Raw genomic sequence first — 20,972 nt, forward strand, 5'->3', positions numbered from 1 at the left:
ATGTTCTACGGTTAAAAATAGATTTTTTGATATTCAACATATATTTGTGGAGCAAGTGGAAAGGGGTGTTCCTCTAACGATGCAAAAAACGTGTTTGGGGAGAAGTGTCCTTTTAGTTCACATTGACCCGTATGTGTGTGTGTGTGTGTGTGTGTCTGTCTGTGTGTCTATGTGTCTGTCTTCTGTCTATGTGGGTCTGTCTGTCTGTCTGTGTGTGTGTGTGTGTGTGTGTGTGTGTGTGTGTGTGTGTGTGTGTGTGGTGTTGTGTGGTGTGTGTGTGTGTGTGTGTGTGTGTGTGTGTGTGTGTGTGTGTGTTTACCCTCTGATGGACACTTTAGCGAGGACAGCCAGTTGGGTGATGCTGGAGACTCGAGGACTCGTGTTGTCAAACTGATTGGAGCTGAAAGACACGGAGGAAACATCACTCATCATATGCTATTACATTTGAAGAGAAATCCTAAATCTGACAAAGGAGTGAGAATCTTAAGAAAAAGTCAGAAAAAAAAAGAAAATGTCAGAAATCTCGAAATGTCTGAGCAGCGAGAAAAAATCAGGATGTTAAGAAAAATTTCCTAATTCTTAGAAAGTCTGAATTCTGAGAAATAGAGTGAATTTTTAGAAGTCAGAAATCTAGGAAAATATGAGATTTTGAAACTAATGTCAGAATTATTTTTTAATCGAAATTTCAAAAAAAAAGTCATATTTTAACAAAAGTCAGAATTCTGAAAATAAATTCAAAATGTTGCGAAAAATGTCATAATTTTTAGAAAAGTAAGAATTCTGAGAAAAAGCCAGAATTTTGATAAATGTATAAAACAGCAGCAAAAAATAAATACACTTTTAATACGTGTGAGTTCTGCAGGAATAAAAAGCGCCACAGGGGGGCGCTGCTGCCTGACTGATGCTCATTAAACACAGATCATTAAAGGTCCCCTATTATAATGTTTTTCATCAATATATCACAGGTCTCAGATATATCCAGAGCCTGTCTCTGATTAGCTGAAACACCAAACAGATCATTGCAGCATTACCCATAATCCCCTCTGTTTCAGCCCTGTTTCCAAAGTGCTGATTCTCTGTCTGTTACTTTAGATGAAAATAAGGAGCCCCTCCCCACGCCCCTCTTATACCCCTTTCACACCAACGCAACTCCGGTTCAAGCTCCGTGCTAGAGCTTTTCAGGTTCGGAACCGGCACTTCGGTTTAGCTCCGGCTCTTTTCACACCGCTCAGAGACCGACTGGTGCTGCCGCTGCTGCGTCATGACGTCACAGTTTACGTCGCTGATTTTCTCCCCAACGGAGCTCACCTCACAACAACGGGCCGGTGACTGCGTTTGCTTTTATCATACGAAGCCAGATTAAATTAAATAACGACTTCTCCAACCTTATACTTTTCTCCAGAGTGCCGTGGTTCATTGTTTATTAATGTGTTTCATTTAGCGACCGCTGCAGTGCTGGCTGCTCTTCCACGGGAGTTTATTCTCCCGTTAGCTCCGGGTTAGCTCACACGGCTCTAAAGTATTCACTGTCTGACTGTCACACAAGCAGCTGATACATATCCCCAGTTCCCTTTAAGTGAATGTGTGTCAGTCTGAATTGACGCTGTTTGGCATCACAACGCTGTTATGAAAGTTTCTCTGGTATAACATGGGTGATGTTAGCATAGCAACCGAAGCTAAACTGACTACTTGCTAAGCCGTTTTCTACAGGCACTTTTTACCGGCGTATTTTTCATTATGATTCTACTTGTGATAGTCGGACATGACAACCTGTGCAGCCCATGTATTGATTCCATCCGATAGCTGCTATAATAACAAACAAAACGTCTGCCTGCTCTCCACAATGATCAATAACAGCGAACGGATGGTCAAAGTAAGGTACAAATAAACAGAATCACACGAAGCCTGGTTAGTGTTGCCTGACTTTATAAAGCGTGTTTTTTTTTTTACAAGTGTGTGGTTGCGTTCTAGTCACTTTGCTCAGCGCTACTGCTTGTTACAACTTTTATTTGTCGTACTCGCCTTAACTGTTATCTCAGGTTAATCTCGCCCCCCTCCGACGTAAGCGGTTCTTGCTTCTACACGGACAACTTTTTGGTGCTCGAAACGAACCGGATTCCGGAGCTTAGAGGCGGCTCCGCTGCGGTGTGAACAGGAAAACCCGGTGCTTTTCAAGCACCAGCACCGAACCGGCCCCGAAACACCGTTGGTGTGAATGGGGTATGAGAGAGATTTGGTTACAAAGAACTCAATGGTGCTCTAGGAGGAGATTCAGGTGATAAGGGGGGGGGGGGGGGGGGGGGGGGGGGGGGGTTACCTTGGTTGCTGATTGGCTAATGGTACACAAGACACACATCGTATGACCTCATCAGTGGCCCAAATCTGTGATCAGCTCATTTTCAGACAGGTTTTTATAAAATGGGATGTAGAAGAGACATGAAGAAGAGGAGGACACATGTTGATGAAGAAGAGGGACACATGGTTGATGTAGAAGAGACTATGAGAAGAGGGGGACACATGTTGATGACGAAGAGACCATTGGAAGAAGAGGGGACACATGTTGAATGAAGCAAGAGACATGAAGAAGAGGGGGACACATGTTGATGAAGAAGAGACATGAAGAAGAGGGGACACATGTGATGAAGAAGGACATGAAGAAGAGGGGACACATGCTGATGAAGAAGAGACATGAAGAAGAGGGGACACATGTTGATGTAGAAAGAACATGAAGAAGAGGGGACACATGCTGATGAAGAAGAGACATGAAGAAGAGGGGACACATGTTGATGTAGAAGAGACATGAAGAAGAGGGGACACATGTTGATGTAGAAGAGACATGAAGAAGAGGGGACACATGTTGATGTAGAAGAGACATGAAGAAGAGGGGACACATGTTGATGAAGAAGAGACATGAAGAAGAGGGGACACATGTTGATGTAGAAGAGACATGAAGAAGAGGGGACACATGTTGATGATAGAAGAGACATGAAGAAGAGGGGACACATGTTGATGTAGAAGAGACATTGAAGAAGAGGGGACACATGTTGACTAGAAGAGACATGAAGAAGAGGGGACACGATGTTGATGTAGAAGAGACATGAAGAAGAGGGGACACATGTTGATGTAGAAGAGACATGAAGAAGAGGGGACACATGTTGATGTAGAAGAGACATGAACAAGAGGGGACACATGTTGATGTAGAAGAGACATGAAGAAGAGGGGACACATGTTGATGTAGAAGAGACATGAAGAAGAGGGACGCCTTAGAAGAGACATGAAGAAGAGGGGACACATGTTGATGAAGAAGAGACATGAAGAAGAGGGGGACACATGTTGATGTAGAAGAGACATGAAGAAGAGGGGACACATGTTGATGTAGAAGAGACATGAAGAAGAGGGGACCACATGTTGATGTAGAAGAGACATGAAGAAGAGGGGACACATGGTGATGTAGAAGAGACATGAAGAAGAGGGGACACCTGTTGATGTAGAAGAGACATTGAAGAGAGGGACACATGTTGATGAGAAGAGACATGAAGAAGAGGGGACACATGTTGATGAAGAAGAGACATGAAGAAGAGGGGACACATGTTGATGAAGAAGAGACATGAAGAAGAGGGAGGACACATGTTGATTGAAGAAGAGACATGAAGAAGAGGGGACACATGTTGATGAAGAAGAGACATTGAAGAAGAGGGGGACACATGTTGATGTAGAAGAGGACATGAAGAAGAGGACACTGTTGATGAGAAGAGAATGAAGAGAGGGGACACATGTTGATTGTAGAAGAGACATGAAGAAGAGGGGACACATGTTGATGTAGAAGAGACATGAAGAAGAGGGGACACATGTTGATGTAGAAGAGACATGAAGAAGAGGGGACACATGTTGATGTAGAAGAGACATGAAGAAGAGGGGACACATGTTGATGTAGAAGAGACATGAAGAAGAGGGGACACATGTTGATGTAGAAGAGACATGAAGAAGAGGGGACACATGTTGATGTAGAAGAGACATGAAGAAGAGGGGACACATGTTGATGTAGAAGAGACATGAAGAAGAGGGGACACATGTTGATGTAGAAGAGACATGAAGAAGAGGGGACACATGTTGATGTAGAAGAGACATGAAGAAGAGGGGACACATGTTGATGTAGAAGAGACATGAAGAAGAGGGGACACATGTTGATGTAGAAGAGACATGAAGAAGAGGGGACACATGTTGATGTAGAAGAGACATGAAGAAGAGGGGACGTAGAAGAGACATGAAGAAGAGGGGACACATGTTGATGAAGAAGAGACATGAAGAAGAGGGGACACATGTTGATGTAGAAGAGACATGAAGAAGAGGGGACACATGTTGATGTAGAAGAGACATGAAGAAGAGGGGCACACATGTTGATGTAGAAGAGGACATTGAAGAAGAGGGGACACATGGTGATGTAGAAGAGACATGAAGAAGAGGGGACACATGTTGATGTAGAAGAGACATGAAGAAGAGGGGACACATGTTGATGAAGAAGAGACATGAAGAAGAGGGGACACATGTTGATATAGAAGAGACATGAAGAAGAGGGGACACATGTTGATGAGAAGAGACATGAAGAAGAGGGGACACATGTTTGATGTAGAAGAGACATGAAGAAGAGGGGACACATGTTGATGTAGAAGAGACATGAAGAAGAGGGGACACATGTTGATGAAGAAGAGACATGAAGAAGAGGGGACACATGTTGATGTAGAAGAGACATGAAGAAGAGGGGACACATGTTGATGAAGAAGAGACATGAAGAAGAGGGGACACATGGTGATGAAGAAGAGACATGAAGAAGAGGGGACACATGGTGATGAAGAAGAGACATTTGAATGATATTGAATAATAATAAATAATACTTTAGATGATTAAATTAATAAAATAAATTATTGATAAAATAAAATACAATTATAAATAACAAATATAATTAATAAAGAATTGTATTAAATAATAATATTCTTTAACAAATCACAGTTGGTGTCGCTGTAGTAACTGGAGAAGAACATCATAATAATATATATAAATACAAAAATAAAAGATCATCTTCAAAAAAGTTGTTAATTATGTTCAAGCAAAGTTTCCCAGAGAAAAACAACTAATTTCAAATAATGAAAAAGTGCATGTATTTATCTGAAGACGCCACGTGGTGAGATGCATTTACGCCCAAACTTTCTAAATAATCCACAATGAAAATAAAGGTGAGTTTAATCAAATCTAGTGAGCTGCAGGAAACTGAGCTGTGTGAAGCCATTCATATTCCTCACACACACTCAGACCTCCTCACACACACTCAGACCTCCTCTCACACACTCAGACCTCCTCACACACACTCAGACCTCCTCACACACACTCAGACCTCCTCACACACACTCAGACCTCCTCACACACACTCAGACCTCCTCACACACACTCAGACCTCCTCTCACACACTCAGACCTCCTCACACACACTCAGACCTCCTCTCACACACTCAGACCTCCTCACACACACTCAGACCTCCTCTCACACACTCAGACCTCCTCACACACACTCAGACCTCCTCTCACTCGTTCACTCAGACCTCCTCTCACTCGTTCACTCAGACCTCCTCACACACACTCAGACCTCCTCACACACACTCAGACCTCCTCACACACACTCAGACCTCCTCTCACTCGTTCACTCAGACCTCCTCTCACTCGTTCACTCAGACCTCCTCACACACGTTCACTCAGACCTCCCTCTCACTCGTTCACTCAGACCTCCTCTCACTCGTTCACTCAGACCTCCTCACACACGTTCACTCAGACCTCCTCTCACTCGTTCACTCAGACCTCCTCTCACTCGTTCACTCAGACCTCCTCTCACTCGTTCACTCAGACCTCCTCACACACGTTCACTCAGACCTCCTCTCACTCGTTCACTCAGACCTCCTCTCACACGTTCACTCAGACCTCCTCACACACGTTCACTCAGACCTCCTCTCACACGTTCACTCAGACCTCCTCTCACACGTTCACTCAGACCTCCTCTCACACGTTCACTCAGACCTCCTCTCACACGTTCACTCAGACCTCCTCACACACACTCAGACCTCCTCTCACTCGTTCACTCAGACCTCCTCTCACACGTTCACTCAGACCTCCTCACACACGTTCACTCAGACCTCCTCACACACGTTCACTCAGACCTCCTCTCACACGTTCACTCAGACCTCCTCTCACACGTTCACTCAGACCTCCTCTCACACGTTCACTCAGGACCTCCTCACACACACTCAGACCTCCTCTCACTCGTTCACTCAGACCTCTCTCTCAACGTTCACTCAGGACCTCTCCACACACGTTCACTCAGACCTCCTCTACACACGTTCACTCAGACCTCCTCTCCCACGTTCACTCAGACCTCCTCTCACACGTTCACTCAGACCTCCCTCACACCTCACTCAGACCTCCTCTCACTAGTCACTCAGACCTCCTCTCACACGTTCACTCAGACCTCTCTCCACACGTTCACTCAGACCTCCTCCCTCACACGTCACTCAGACCTCCTCAACACACTCAGACTCCTCCTTCACGTCACTCAGACCTCCTCTCACAACGTTCACTCAGACCTCCTCTCACACGTTCACTCAGACCTCCTCACACACGTTCACTCAGACCCTCCTCTCACTACGTTCCACTCAGGACCTCCTCTCACACGTTCACTCAGACCTCCTCTCACACGTTCACTCAGACCTCCTCTCACACGTTCACTCAGACCTCCTCTCACACGTTCACTCAGACCTCCTCTCACACGTTCACTCAGACCTCCTCTCACACGTTCACTCGACCTCCTCTCCCCCTTTCCTCTCATACCATCCTCACACACGTTCACTCAGACCTCCTCTCACACGTTCACTCAGACCTCTCTCACTCGTTCACTCAGACCTCCTCTCACACGTTCACTCAGACCTCCTCACACACGTTCACTCAGACCTCCTCTCACTCGTTCACTCAGACCTCCTCACACACGTTCACTCAGACCTCCTTCTCACACGTTCACTCAGACCCTCCTCACCACACTCAGACCTCCTCTCACTCGTTCACTCAGACCTCCTCTCACACGTTCACTCAGACCTCCTCTCACACGTTCACTCAGACCTCCTACACACCACGTTCACTCAGACCTCCTCTCACACGTTCACTCAGACCTCCTCACACACGTTCACTCAGACCTCCTCACACACACTCAGACCTCCTCTCACACGTTCACTCAGACCTCCTCACACACACTCAGACCTCCTCTCACACACTCAGACCTCCTCACTCGTTCACTCAGACCTCCTCACACACGTTCACTCAGACCTCCTCTCACTCGTTCACTCAGACCTCCTCTCACACACTCAGACCTCCTCTCACACGTTCACTCAGACCCTCCTCTCACACACTCAGACCTCTCTCACACGTTCACTCAGACCTCCTCTCACACGTTCACTCAGACCTCCTCTCACACGTTCACTCAGACCTCCTCTCACACACTCAGACCTCCTCACTCGTTCACTCAGACCTCCTCACACACGTTCACTCAGACCTCCTCTCACACGTTCACTCAGACCTCCTCACACACACTCAGACCTCCTCTCACACGTTCACTCAGACCTCCTCTCACACACTCAGACCTCCTCACACACACTCAGACCTCCTCTCACACGTTCACTCAGACCTCCTCTCACACGTTCACTCAGACCTCCTCACTCGTTCACTCAGACCTCCTCTCACACGTTCACTCAGACCTCCTCTCACACGTTCACTCAGACCTCCTCTCACACGTTCACTCAGACCTCCTCACACACACTCAGACCTCCTCTCACACGTTCACTCAGACCTCCTCTCACACACTCAGACCTCCTCACACACACTCAGACCTCCCTCTCACACGTTCACTCAGACCTCCTCTCACACGTTCACTCAGACCTCCTCTCACACGTTCACTCAGACCTCCTCACACACACTCAGACCTCCTCTCACACGTTCACTCAGACCTCCTCTCACACACTCAGACCTCCCTCACACACACTCAGACCTCCTCTCACACGTTCACTCAGACCTCCTCTCACACGTTCACTCAGACCTCCTCTCACACACTCAGACCTCCTCTCACACGTTCACTCAGACCTCCTCACACACACTCAGACCTCCTCTCACACGTTCACTCAGACCTCCTCACACACACTCAGACCTCCTCTCACTCGTTCACTCAGACCTCCTCTCACTCGTTCACTCAGACCTCCTCTCACACACTCAGACCTCCTCTCACACGTTCACTCAGACCTCCTCACACACACTCAGACCTCCTCTCACACACACTCAGACCTCCTCTCACACGTTCACTCAGACCTCCTCACACACGTTCACTCAGACCTCCTCTCACACGTTCACTCAGACCTCCTCTCACACGTTCACTCAGACCTCCTCACACACACTCAGACCTCCTCTCACACACACTCAGACCTCCTCTCACACACTCAGACCTCCTCACACACACTCAGACCTCCTCTCACACACACTCAGACCTCCTCTCACACGTTCACTCAGACCTCCTCTCACACACTCAGACCTCCTCTCACACGTTCACTCAGACCTCCTCTCACACACTCAGACCTCCTCTCACACGTTCACTCAGACCTCCTCTCACACGTTCACTCAGACCTCCTCTCACACACTCAGACCTCCTCTCACACGTTCACTCAGACCTCCTCACACACGTTCACTCAGACCTCCTCTCACACACTCAGACCTCCTCTCACACGTTCACTCAGACCTCCACACGTTCACTCAGACCTCCTCTCACACACTCAGACCTCCTCTCACACGTTCACTCAGACCTCCTCACACACGTTCACTCAGACCTCCTCTCACACACTCAGACCTCCTCTCACACACTCAGACCTCCTCTCACTCGTTCACTCAGACCTTTTCTTATGGTAATGAATGTTGGAATAAAACCAGCTCTGTTTACACGCTGCTCTCTCTCACTCACACACTGAAGTTAATGCACAAAGGAAGGCAGAGAATTCGAAGACGTAAAGAGACATTTTTTGTTTCTGTCTTAGTCAGGTTCAGTGTCTGCTCCTTCTGTGGTTTGGTGGTGAGGAGAAGGAGGAGTGTGATTGGCTGTAACATGAGGTAACAGACTGTACCTGACCATCTGCACGTCAAACTTCACGTAGGTGTCCTCCTCCGACAGCTGGTGGACACTGAAACGCAGCTCTGCCAGCACCTGGCCAATCAGAGAGCAGGAAGAGACAGAGAGGACCAATCAGAGAGCAGGAGAAGACAGAGAGGACCAATCAGAGTACATTGCATAAAGAGAAGACAAATAATACATAAACACTGACCTTGGTTCCTCCCTTCATGGGGTTTCCAAGGTCACACACCACCATCTTGGTCTGGTTCTCCTTCTTGTAGGCGCAGGACAGCCGGCTCAGGGTCTGCATTTAAAATAAACAGTCAGCATCACACTTTAATACCAGGTGAGTAAAGGGTTAGGGTGATAACGGTTATTACAGGTGTGTTGCAATAAACAATGTGAGGCTACCTGAAGGAGGACTTTATAAAGACTACAGGTGTGTTACCACCAGGTGAGGTTACCTGGCTGCAATAGAGACTACAGGTGTGTTACCACCAGGTGAGGTTACCTGGCTGCTATAGAGACTACAGGTGTGTTACCACCAGGTGAGGTTACCTGGCTGCTATAGAGACTACAGGTGTGTTACCACCAGGTGAGGTTACCTGGCTGCTATAGAGACTACAGGTGTGTTACCACCAGGTGAGGTTACCTGGCTGCTATAGAGACTACAGGTGTGTTACCACCAGGTGAGGTTACCTGGCTGCTATAGAGACTACAGGTGTGTTACCACCAGGTGAGGTTACCTGGCTGCTATAGAGACTACAGGTGTATTGCCACCAGGTGAGGTTACCTGGCTGCTATAGAGACTACAGGTGTGTTGCCACCAGGTGAGGTTACCTGGCTGCTATAGAGACTACAGGTGTATTACCACAAGGTGAGGTTACCTGGCTGCTATAGAGACTACAGGTGTGTTACCATCAGGTGAGGTTACCTGGCTGATATAGAGACTACAGGTGTGTTACCACCAGGTGAGGTTACCTGGCTGATATAGAGACTACAGGTGTGTTACTACCAGGTGAGGTTACCTGGCTGCTATAGAGACTACAGGTGTGTTGCCACCAGGTGAGGTTACCTGGCTGCTATAGAGACTACAGGTGTGTTACTACCAGGTGAGGTTACCTGGCTGCTATAGAGACTACAGGTGTGTTACCACCAGGTGGGGTTACCTGGCTGATATAGAGACTACAGGTGTATTACCACCAGGTGAGGTTACCTGGCTGCTATAGAGACTACAGGTGTGTTACTACCAGGTGAGGTTACCTGGCTGCTATAGAGACTACAGGTGTGTTACCACCAGGTGAGGTTACTTGGCTGCTATAGAGACTACAGGTGTGTTACTACCAGGTGAGGTTACCTGGCTGCTATAGAGACTACAGGTGTGTTACTACCAGGTGAGGTTACCTGGCTGATATAGAGACTACAGGTGTGTTACCACCAGGTGGGGTTACCTGGCTGATATAGAGACTACAGGTGTGTTACCACCAGGTGAGGTTACCTGGCTGCTATAGAGACTACAGGTGTGGTTACCTGGCTGATATAGAGACTACAGGTGTGTTACGACCAGGTGAGGTTACCTGGCTGCGGACCACCCCGGTGAAGTCGGCCTGCGGGGGGGGGGTAGACGTGCAGCTCGGCCTCGTACGCCCCCTCCCCCTGATTCTCAGCGCTGATCTCCAGAGTCAGAGCGTTATCGTCTCCGATGTAGATCTGATCCCGGTCGCTGAGGACAGAAGAGGAGAGACAACGTTCATTCAGATTTACCTTCCTGTTACCATTGACCTTCCTGTTACCATTAACCTTCCTGTTACCATCGACCTTCCAGCTTACCATTTACCTTCCTGTTACCATTAACCTTCCTGTTACCATCGACCTTCCAGCTTACCATTTACCTTCCTGTTACCATTAACCTTCCTGTTACCATCGACCTTCCAGCTTACCATTTACCTTCCTGTTACCATTAACCTTCCTGTTACCATTTACCTTCCTGTTACCATTAACCTTCCTGTTACCATTAACCTTCCTGTTACCATTGACCTTCCTGTTACCATTGACCTTCCTGTTACCATTAACCTTCCTGTTACCATTTACCTTCCGGTTACCATTAACCTTCCTGTTACCATTGACCTTCCTGTTACCATTGACCTTCCTGTTACCATTGACCTTCCTGTTACCATTTACCTTCCTGTTACCATTGACCTTCCTGTTACCATTGACCTTCCTGTTACCATTGACCTTCCTGTTACCATTTACCTTCCTGTTACCATTTACCTTCCTGTTACCATTGACCTTCCTGTTACCATTGACCTTCCTGTTACCATTGACCTTCCTGTTACCATTTACCTTCCTGTTACCATTAACCTTCCTGTTACCATTAACCTTCCGGTTACCATTTACCTTCCTGTTACCATTGACCTTCCTGTTACCATTGACCTTCCTGTTCACCAGAGCATTTGTTCTAATCAAAGTCTCACCTGATAACACGGTTATATTTGATAATAATGAGTTCCCACCTCTTCACGGACAGCCTCAGGTCAGGTTTACAGATGTTGTCGTCTCCACAGTCCAACAGGATGTGAGCCTGTAATGAAGCCAAATGTAATGAAATATTAAACTCTGATCAAACTACTCCTAAAGCATCCTCAATATTAAAGGTCTCCTATTATACAATGTTTAGGCAGATATCACAGGTCTCAGATATATAAAAACATGTCTCTGAAGTGTCCTGCTCCAAACCCCAAACAGATCCTTGTAGCCCCCCCCCCCCCCCCCCCCCCCTTTCTTCCAGCTGTTACTAAGGAGCTGACTCTGGGTCAGTAGCTTCAGAGAGAGAGTAGATCTCATCAGGAGAACTCTCCCAGCAGAAACTCAGCTAAATGCTGCCGTGATGAAACTCCATATCATGTTCCAAACCACATCAAGGATTCTCTCTGAAACAGTATGGAGCTCAAACTCTTTCTCTCTCTCAGGTTTACCACAAGGTGAGTTCCTTTTGATTTCATGCTTCTTCACACATACTCTCTCCAGTACAGGTTAGCTCTGAGTGTTAGCATGCTAATGTAAACACAGACGATATTACTACCAGAACACGTCTCATTGTTTCTATGTGAGTCTCCTGACACACCGGGGACACACCGGGGACACACCGGGGACACATGGTGATGTAGAGAAGACATCACTTTGTGAGTCTCCTGACACACCGGGGACACATGGTGATGTAGAGAAGACATCACTTTGTGAGTCTCCTGACACACCGGGGACACATGGTGATGTAGAGAAGACATCACTTTGTGAGTCTCCTGACACACCGGGGACACATGGTGATGTAGAGAAGACATCACTTTGTGAGTCTCCTGACACACCGGGGACACATGGTGATGTAGAGAAGACATCACTTTGTGAGTCTCCTGACACACCGGGGACACATGGTGATGTAGAGAAGACATCACTTAGTGAGTCTCCTGACACACCGGGGACACATGTGATGTAGAGAAGACATCACTTTGTGAGTCTCCTGACACACCGGGGACACACGGTGATGTAGAGAAGACATCACTATGTGAGTCTCCTGACACACCGGGGACACACGGTGATGTAGAGAAGACATCACTTTGTGAGTCTCCTGACACACCGGGGACACATGGTGATGTAGAGAAGACATCACTTTGTGAGTCTCCTGACACACCGGGGACACATGGTGATGTAGAGAAGACATCACTTTGTGAGTCTCCTGACACACCGGGGACACATGGTGATGTAGAGAAGACATCACTTTGTGAGTCTCCTGACACACCGGGGACACATGGTGATGTAGAGAAGACATCACTTAGTGAGTCTCCTGACACACCGGGGACACATGGTGATGTAGAGAAGACATCACTTTGAGAGTCTCCTGACACACCGGGGACACATGGTGATGTAGAGAAGACATCACTTAGTGAGTCTCCTGACACACCGGGGACACATGGTGATGTAGAGAAGACATCACTATGTGAGTCTCCTGACACACCGGGGACACACGGTGATGTAGAGAAGACATCACTATGAGAGTCTCCTCACACACCGGGGACACACGGTGATGTAGAGAAGACATCACTATGTGAGTCTCCTGACACACCGGGGACACATGGTGATGTAGAGAAGACATCACTTAGTGAGTCTCCTGACACACCGGGGACACATGGTGATGTAGAGAAGACATCACTTTGTGAGTCTCCTGACACACCGGGGACACATGGTGATGTAGAGAAGACATCACTTTGTGAGTCTCCTGACACACCGGGGACACATGGTGATGTAGAGAAGACATCACTTAGTGAGTCTCCTGACACACCGGGGACACATGGTGATGTAGAGAAGACATCACTTTGAGAGTCTCCTGACACACCGGGGACACATGGTGATGTAGAGAAGACATCACTTAGTGAGTCTCCTGACACACCGGGGACACATGGTGATGTAGAGAAGACATCACTATGTGAGTCTCCTGACACACCGGGGACACATGGTGATGTAGAGAAGACATCACTATGTGAGTCTCCTGACACACCGGGGACACATGGTGATGTAGAGAAGACATCACTATGTGAGTCTCCTGACACACCGGGGACACATGGTGATGTAGAGAAGACATCACTATGTGAGTCTCCTGACACACCGGGGACACATGGTGATGTAGAGAAGACATCACTTTGTGAGTCTCCTGACACACCGGGGACACATGGTGATGTAGAGAAGACATCACTTAGTGAGTCTCCTGACACACCGGGGACACATGGTGATGTAGAGAAGACATCACTTAGTGAGTCTCCTGACACACCGGGGACACATGGTGATGTAGAGAAGACATCACTTAGTGAGTCTCCTGACACACCGGGGACACATGGTGATGTAGAGAAGACATCACTTAGTGAGTCTCCTCACACACCGGGGACACATGGTGATGTAGAGAAGACATCACTTAGTGAGTCTCCTGACACACCGGGGACACATGGTGATGTAGAGCAGTGGTTCCCAAACTTGTTGTGCCCAAGGCACACCAAAGGACAAGTAAAAATCTCAAGGCACACCTATTGTGCGAAATAGCCCTTATAACACGTGTTATCACTCATATCATGTAAAATATCTGTAAATGTGCATAATTATTTACTAATGCCAAATAAAATGTGACAAAGACAACTATATTACTCATGAAATATTTATTAACGAAATATTTCAGAAATTAATTTGAAACTTTATCAAATTAGGCTTCATCAAAGCACAGGGATGAAATGTATACCAATATAATCTGTGGACTCTCAGGGCTCGACATTATAAATGGCCCACCGCGGCCAGCATAACGTACTTTCAACTCGCCCCACAGCTGTTTGCTGCGGAGCGCAGCGCGAGCAGTCTCCCGTGAGCGGGAGCGCACTCCTTCACTACAGACTGTCTCTATCTCTCTCTCTCTATCTATCTATAACTATCTATCAATATATCTATCCATCTATCTCTCTCTCTCTCTATCTATCTCTCAATCTATAAGGAACCGCAGTAGACAAAAGGCGTTGCTATAGCAACACGTCATGTTTATATGAAAAGGGGTGGGGTCAATATGACCCGCTGGGCGGAAATAGCAATGGCAAAAAAAAAATGGCAATTTTTGGGGGGATTTCTTCAATCTGACTTCATATTGACAATTTTTAACAACATAGGGTGCTACATAACACACTTTCAGGAAAAGTCACGGACTGGAAGACTTTAATATTTTATTGAAAAAAAGTTACACAGTTCTAGTGTTGTCCTTCAGCCTTCGATGTGTCACGGTCTTATAATTCCCACCTGCAACTGCGTTAACAGCGAAATATGGGGTTCTGTGAGGATTTTTTTTTAAATAATTGTTTTTAGGTATAGAGTTTGCCTCTGTATTATGAAATGAGTGCATACAAAGTACTGATATAGTAAAAATAATTATTTTTGTGTAGTTGTATATTGCAATAATAACGTATGGTTGTCACAAAATCCCACGGCACACCCGGACTTGCCTCACGGCACACCGTTTGGGAACCACTGATGTAGAGAAGACATCACTTTGTGAGTCTCCTGACACACCGGGGACACATGGTGATGTAGAGAAGACATCACTTAGTGAGTCTCCTGACACACCGGGGACACATGGTGATGTAGAGAAGACATCACTTTGTGAGTCTCCTGACACACCGGGGACACATAGTGATGTAGAGAAGACATCACTATGTGAGTCTCCTGACACACCGGGGACACATGGTGATGTAGAGAAGACATCACTTAGTGAGTCTCCTGACACACCGGGGACACATGGTGATGTAGAGAAGACATCACTATGTGAGTCTCCTGACACACCGGGGACACATGGTGATGTAGAGAAGACATCACTTTGTGAGTCTCCTGACACACCGGGGACACACCGGGGACACATGGTGATGTAGAGAAGACATCACTTAGAGAGTCTCCTGACACACCGGGGACACATGGTGATGTAGAGAAGACATCACTTTGTGAGTCTCCTGACACACCGGGGACACATGGTGATGTAGAGAAGACATCACTTAGTGAGTCTCCTGACACACCGGGGACACATGGTGATGTAGAGAAGACATCACTTTGTGAGTCTCCTGACACACCGGGGACACATGGTGATGTAGAGAAGACATCACTTTGTGAGTCTCCTGACACACCGGGGACACACCGGGGACACATGGTGATGTAGAGAAGACATCACTTAGAGAGTCTCCTGACACACCGGGGACACATGGTGATGTAGAGAAGACATCACTTTGTGAGTCTCCTGACACACCGGGGACACATGGTGATGTAGAGAAGACATCACTTAGTGAGTCTCCTGACACACCGGGGACACATGGTGATGTAGAGAAGACATCACTTTGTGAGTCTCCTGACACACCGGGGACACATGGTGATGTAGAGAAGACATCACTTTGAGAGTCTCCTGACACACCGGGGACACATGGTGATGTAGAGAAGACATCAGAAAGAGACTTTTGTATGATAGGAGACCTTTAACACACACACCTGCTTGGTGACGTTGGTGGGCGCCGATATGTCGAGGATGGGCAGCAGGCCGGTGGCGTCGGCCGCCCGCTGGTAATCCAGACTGAACTCCATCGCCACGGAGATCGGCGTGATTTTATCCCGGAAGTCACGGTCGTCCTGAGGAGACACAGATGCTCTTATTGTGAAAGGGTACATGCAAGAAGATGCACCATTCAATCTTCACGTAAAGGATTGTTGATTGCCCAATACTGTTGGATTTTAATTGGACAAGAAAATCGGTTGCAGAGGTGATTTTTTATTATTTTTTTAAATACAAAATTACAAGATATTTTATGGCTTAGTTTTAAACAAAAATGTTGTCAAAAAGGCCAAAAATGTAGGTCATTTTCATAAAATGTGTGTTTTTGTATACAGGACAGTAAATCAAAAAGTGTAGCTGTTTCCTGTAGTGTTTGTGCATGTCAGTCAGTTCATGTGCGTCTGTGGGAAACACTTCCTCACAGCTAACGATGCTAATGATGCTAACATCAATCATCAAAGTAACAGCTCTGATGTTAACAGACAAAGTAGAGACTGTAGTCGCTGCATTTAAATATGAAACACTGAGAAGCCGAGGAAATCCCAGTTTCAGAGTGAGCTGGCAGACTGACATCCATCCTGTGTCTGTTGATTGTGTATATATATATATATATATATATATATATATATATATATATATATATATATATATTTGTGTACTGTATGTTGAATACTTTTATTTGATTGTATTTACTTGTTTAAAATGAAATGTGTCTTTAGGTTGACTAAGCATTTCCACCATGGCGCGGAGCGCGGTTTAAGCGTGCCATGTCGTGCCGGGCCTGTTTTTGGTTGCGTTTCCACTAGGCCTAGTTCCGGCCCGGGGGTACTTTTTCACCTCTTTTCTGGCCCGACAAAATCGTGGTTCTATCGGGGCCAACAAACAGGGCTGAGTCAGGCTGAGTATGCTAAACTAGAGAGAGAATCGCTGGCAAGGGGGCTACAACTACAACAAGATGGACATATTTGACCGTGATTTATTTGTAATACACGTTTCAAAATGATGCCGAAGTAACAACATACTGATACCGGTTAGTAAAAACCATGAATTAATGCTTTGTCAAGTCTGCAGACAGACGGCAGGAGAAAAACCTTTTAAAATGCGTGTTTTCTAAATGGAGATTGGCTAAGCTAACTCAGTATATGCTCCGAGCGTCCACACTCACAACAACGGCCTATACAGACATAAATAAAGCAGCGACTGTATTCACCATGACACAGGCAGTCTGTGGTTTGTACTTGTTTAACTTCTGTCTAGTTTCTGAACATATATGAGGAGCTGTGAACTCTGAGTGCTAACAGCTAACGGCTGTGTTGGTTTTCTGGGGTTCTCATTGAAGATGACGTCACGGCTCCGCCTACACTGCGTTACTATAGTAACTACCCCAGTTCCTAAACTGTAATGGAAGCGCAGCATGAAGTGAGCCGGCCCTGTTAAGGCCCAACGCGGCCAAGCAGTACAGAGCGTGGCCGAGGCCGACCGTGTGGTGGAAATGCGCCATTACAGAATCTGTCCAGGGACTACAGAGGAGAATGACCTTCTTGGCACATTAACAGAAATGTTGATTAATGTGCACTGTCCTGTTAAATACATTAGTAAATAGATGAATCCCCGCCGATCATCGACCTGAAGTAACATTGCCTAATAGCTGCCTGATTGAGCATGTGCTTTGGCTCCTTGGTAGTCCAGTCAAAGGAGTCCACTGACCCTGAGGAACACCGGCTGCTCCTCGCAGGCCGGGCCCTTCCCGTTGGACACCGTCACGTTCTTGGAGAAGTGGAAGGCCTGGCTGTGCAGGAAGAGGACTCGCTTCGTCGCCTCCTTCTGCTTCAGGCGGTCCAGAAGGAGGTCCACCCGGAAATCTGCAGGAGGCGAGGAGTTGCTAATATTATAATGAAGAATGGCTCTGTGCTTTATTGATCCCAATGAGGGAAAGGTTTGCGTTGAAAAGACAAGGCACTGAACATTAGAGAAGTTAAAAGAGTAGAAGCAAGCAATCCAAAATGTAAACGTCTCAAATAGAAATAACATAGCATTAAAAAAGTAGAAAATATACATGTTGAAAAACAATTTACAGTTACAAAAAATACAGACAGAAAAGGAAATGACAGACGGAAAATAATTTAATGTTGAACTCACTGAGAGTAGCTGGAGCTCCACGGCCGCTGGCCTTCACGCAGTACTTCACCGTGAAACTGGAACACACACACACACACACACACACACACACACACACACACACACACACACACACACACACACACACACACACACACACACACACACACACACACACACACACACACACACACACACACACACACACACACACACACACACACACACACACACACACACACACACACACACACACACACACACACACACAAACACACACACACAGGTTAGCCTAGCTTAGCATACAGACAAAGGGAAACAGAGGGACTAAAGTAATGTAATAATAATCACCAGGACACTTGAGTGCTGGTTCCAGGCAGGGTGCAGGATTTGTCCTCTGGGTTGATGATCTGTGGCGTCATGTCTAACGTGGCGTTCACACTGATCACTGGACGAGCCCTGACACACACACACACACACACACATAAAGTAAACACACTATTGTGCAGTGAAAGGGTTAAATGTCCTAACGGCATGTATAAAGTCAGCAGCTCTTTGATATCAGAGGTGGTCCGCTCATTAAAGTCCTCCCAGCAGGACACACACCCACACACACACCCACACACCCCCCACACCCACCCACCCCCACACCCCACACCCACACACACACACACACACACACACACACACACACACACACACACACACACACACACACACACACACACACACACACCACACACACACACACACACACACACACACACCACACAACACACACACACACAAATTACCTGTATAAAACAGCTTTGTCTGCTCCGAACACTCCCACCAATAAATCTGAAAGACAGAGACACACACATCAGCAGCTCGTTTGTGTGTGTGCGTGTGCGTGTGCGTGTGTGTGTGTGTGTGTGTGTGTGCGTGTGCGTGTGTGTGTGTGTGTGTGTACCTGGATATCCGTTCTGATCTATGTCTGTGTTTCCGGTCATGGAGTACCCGAAGCTGGCGGGCATGTAGCTGGACGCCCACTTCCCCTGCAGGACCTGAGAGGACACACACACACGTTATAATACATGTGTGTGTTTGTAGTTTATTTCTAATTGACTCTTAATGCGGGGGAGGGGAGACTGTAGAGTGTATCATTATTTGAATAAATACATTAAAGTGAACACCTGAACCTGTGTTATGCATCGGTATGTATCGCCCTACATGCATTGTGCAGTATGAAAATATTATTTAATGACAACAATTTAGGTACAAGCATTGTTGTTTTTGTTTACCTGAGAAGGGGAGGAGTCGGGCCCCTTGGGGCGGCCATTGTGGATGTAGACCAGGCCGTGATGATCGGGGCCTCCATAGGGAGCCGAGACAGCGATATCTGGGGGAGGGAGGGATTATATTTAACATTTCAACATTAGCCACCTTTAGCTTAGCGGTGGTGACGTGAAGTCATGTGACCGTGCTGTAGTTCCTTTATAGCCTAACATTAGCCACCTTTAGCTTAGCGGTGGTGACGTGAAGTCATGTGACCGTGCTGTAGTTCCTTTATAGCCCAACATTAGCCACCTTTAGCTTAGCGGTGGTGACGTGAAGTCATGTGACCGTGCTGTAGTTCCTTTATAGCCTAACATTAGCCTCCTTTAGCTTAGCGGTAGTTCCTTTATAGCCCAACATTAGCTTGTTATCACCATAAAGTGTTGTTAATATGTGGAGATTATCCTGCTGAACTGAACGTGTAATATATCACGTGTCTCACCGTTGTATCCGTCCATGTCCAGGTCTCCCAGATCGGCGATGGCAGATCCGTATCGGGCGTAAACCTCTGACCCAGTGAGCAGCTGGGGGGGGTGGAAGGAGAATCCTCCACGGCCCATATACACCGACACCTGGAGGACACACACATTCATTATCAAGTTGTTAAAGTAAAGCACTTTGAGCTGCATGTTTTGTATGAAATGTGCTTTTATTACTGAAGTGGCAAACAAGGAGAGGCTTTTATTTTGAAGGAGCCACAGGAAAATCTGTGTTTTTGTCCGAAAGTCGTCCACAAAACAACAGATGTTGACATGTTAATGTTTACTATGCATGCATTTTGTGTGTGTGTGTGTGTTTCCTACCTGTCCCACCTCCCTCAGTTTTCCATCGGAGCCTCTGTCCATGAAGAGAGGAGCTCCAACAAACAGATCCACCAGACTAACACACAGATATCAATGTGTTATTTAAATATAATAATAATGATAATACTATAAAGCGACCGTTCAGCAGACCTACCCGTCATTATTCACATCAGTCGCTGCCACCGAATGTCCAAAGTAAGCCGCCATCTGCAAGAGACCGAGGAAGAGGAGGAGGAAGAGGAAGAGGAGAGGAAGAGGACATTAAGGAAGGAAGATAGAATATTTCTATGTGGATTCAAATATTTCAAAAAAGAAAGTCCTCATTCTATAGAATTTATTTTAAATATTTGGACACAAATTCAGTAAACAAGGGATGTCAACAAATAAACAAAGTGAAAAAAACTAGAAAAAAAACTGTTAAATATATTTTTGAATATTTCCAA

The 20,972-nt window shown here is 46.6% G+C and overlaps 1 protein-coding gene across 1 annotated transcript in view; it reads right to left on the reverse strand.

Moving 5' to 3' along the window:
- itgav (integrin, alpha V) overlaps positions 1-20,972 on the reverse strand; it is a 48,804-nt gene that overhangs the window by 6,807 nt on the left and 21,025 nt on the right. The window contains 16 exon segments of the mRNA XM_034150278.1: positions 320-400; positions 9,194-9,273; positions 9,392-9,484; positions 10,758-10,799; positions 10,801-10,903; positions 11,694-11,761; positions 16,231-16,368; positions 17,999-18,153; positions 18,431-18,486; positions 18,761-18,868; positions 19,204-19,249; positions 19,362-19,455; positions 19,693-19,790; positions 20,169-20,298; positions 20,530-20,605; positions 20,684-20,736. Of these exon segments, the coding sequence (XP_034006169.1) occupies positions 320-400; positions 9,194-9,273; positions 9,392-9,484; positions 10,758-10,799; positions 10,801-10,903; positions 11,694-11,761; positions 16,231-16,368; positions 17,999-18,153; positions 18,431-18,486; positions 18,761-18,868; positions 19,204-19,249; positions 19,362-19,455; positions 19,693-19,790; positions 20,169-20,298; positions 20,530-20,605; positions 20,684-20,736 (1,421 nt within the window).

Source organism: Trematomus bernacchii, unplaced genomic scaffold, assembly GCF_902827165.1.
Source record: "Trematomus bernacchii unplaced genomic scaffold, fTreBer1.1, whole genome shotgun sequence".
In the NCBI taxonomy this organism is placed as follows: Eukaryota; Metazoa; Chordata; class Actinopteri; order Perciformes; family Nototheniidae; genus Trematomus; species Trematomus bernacchii.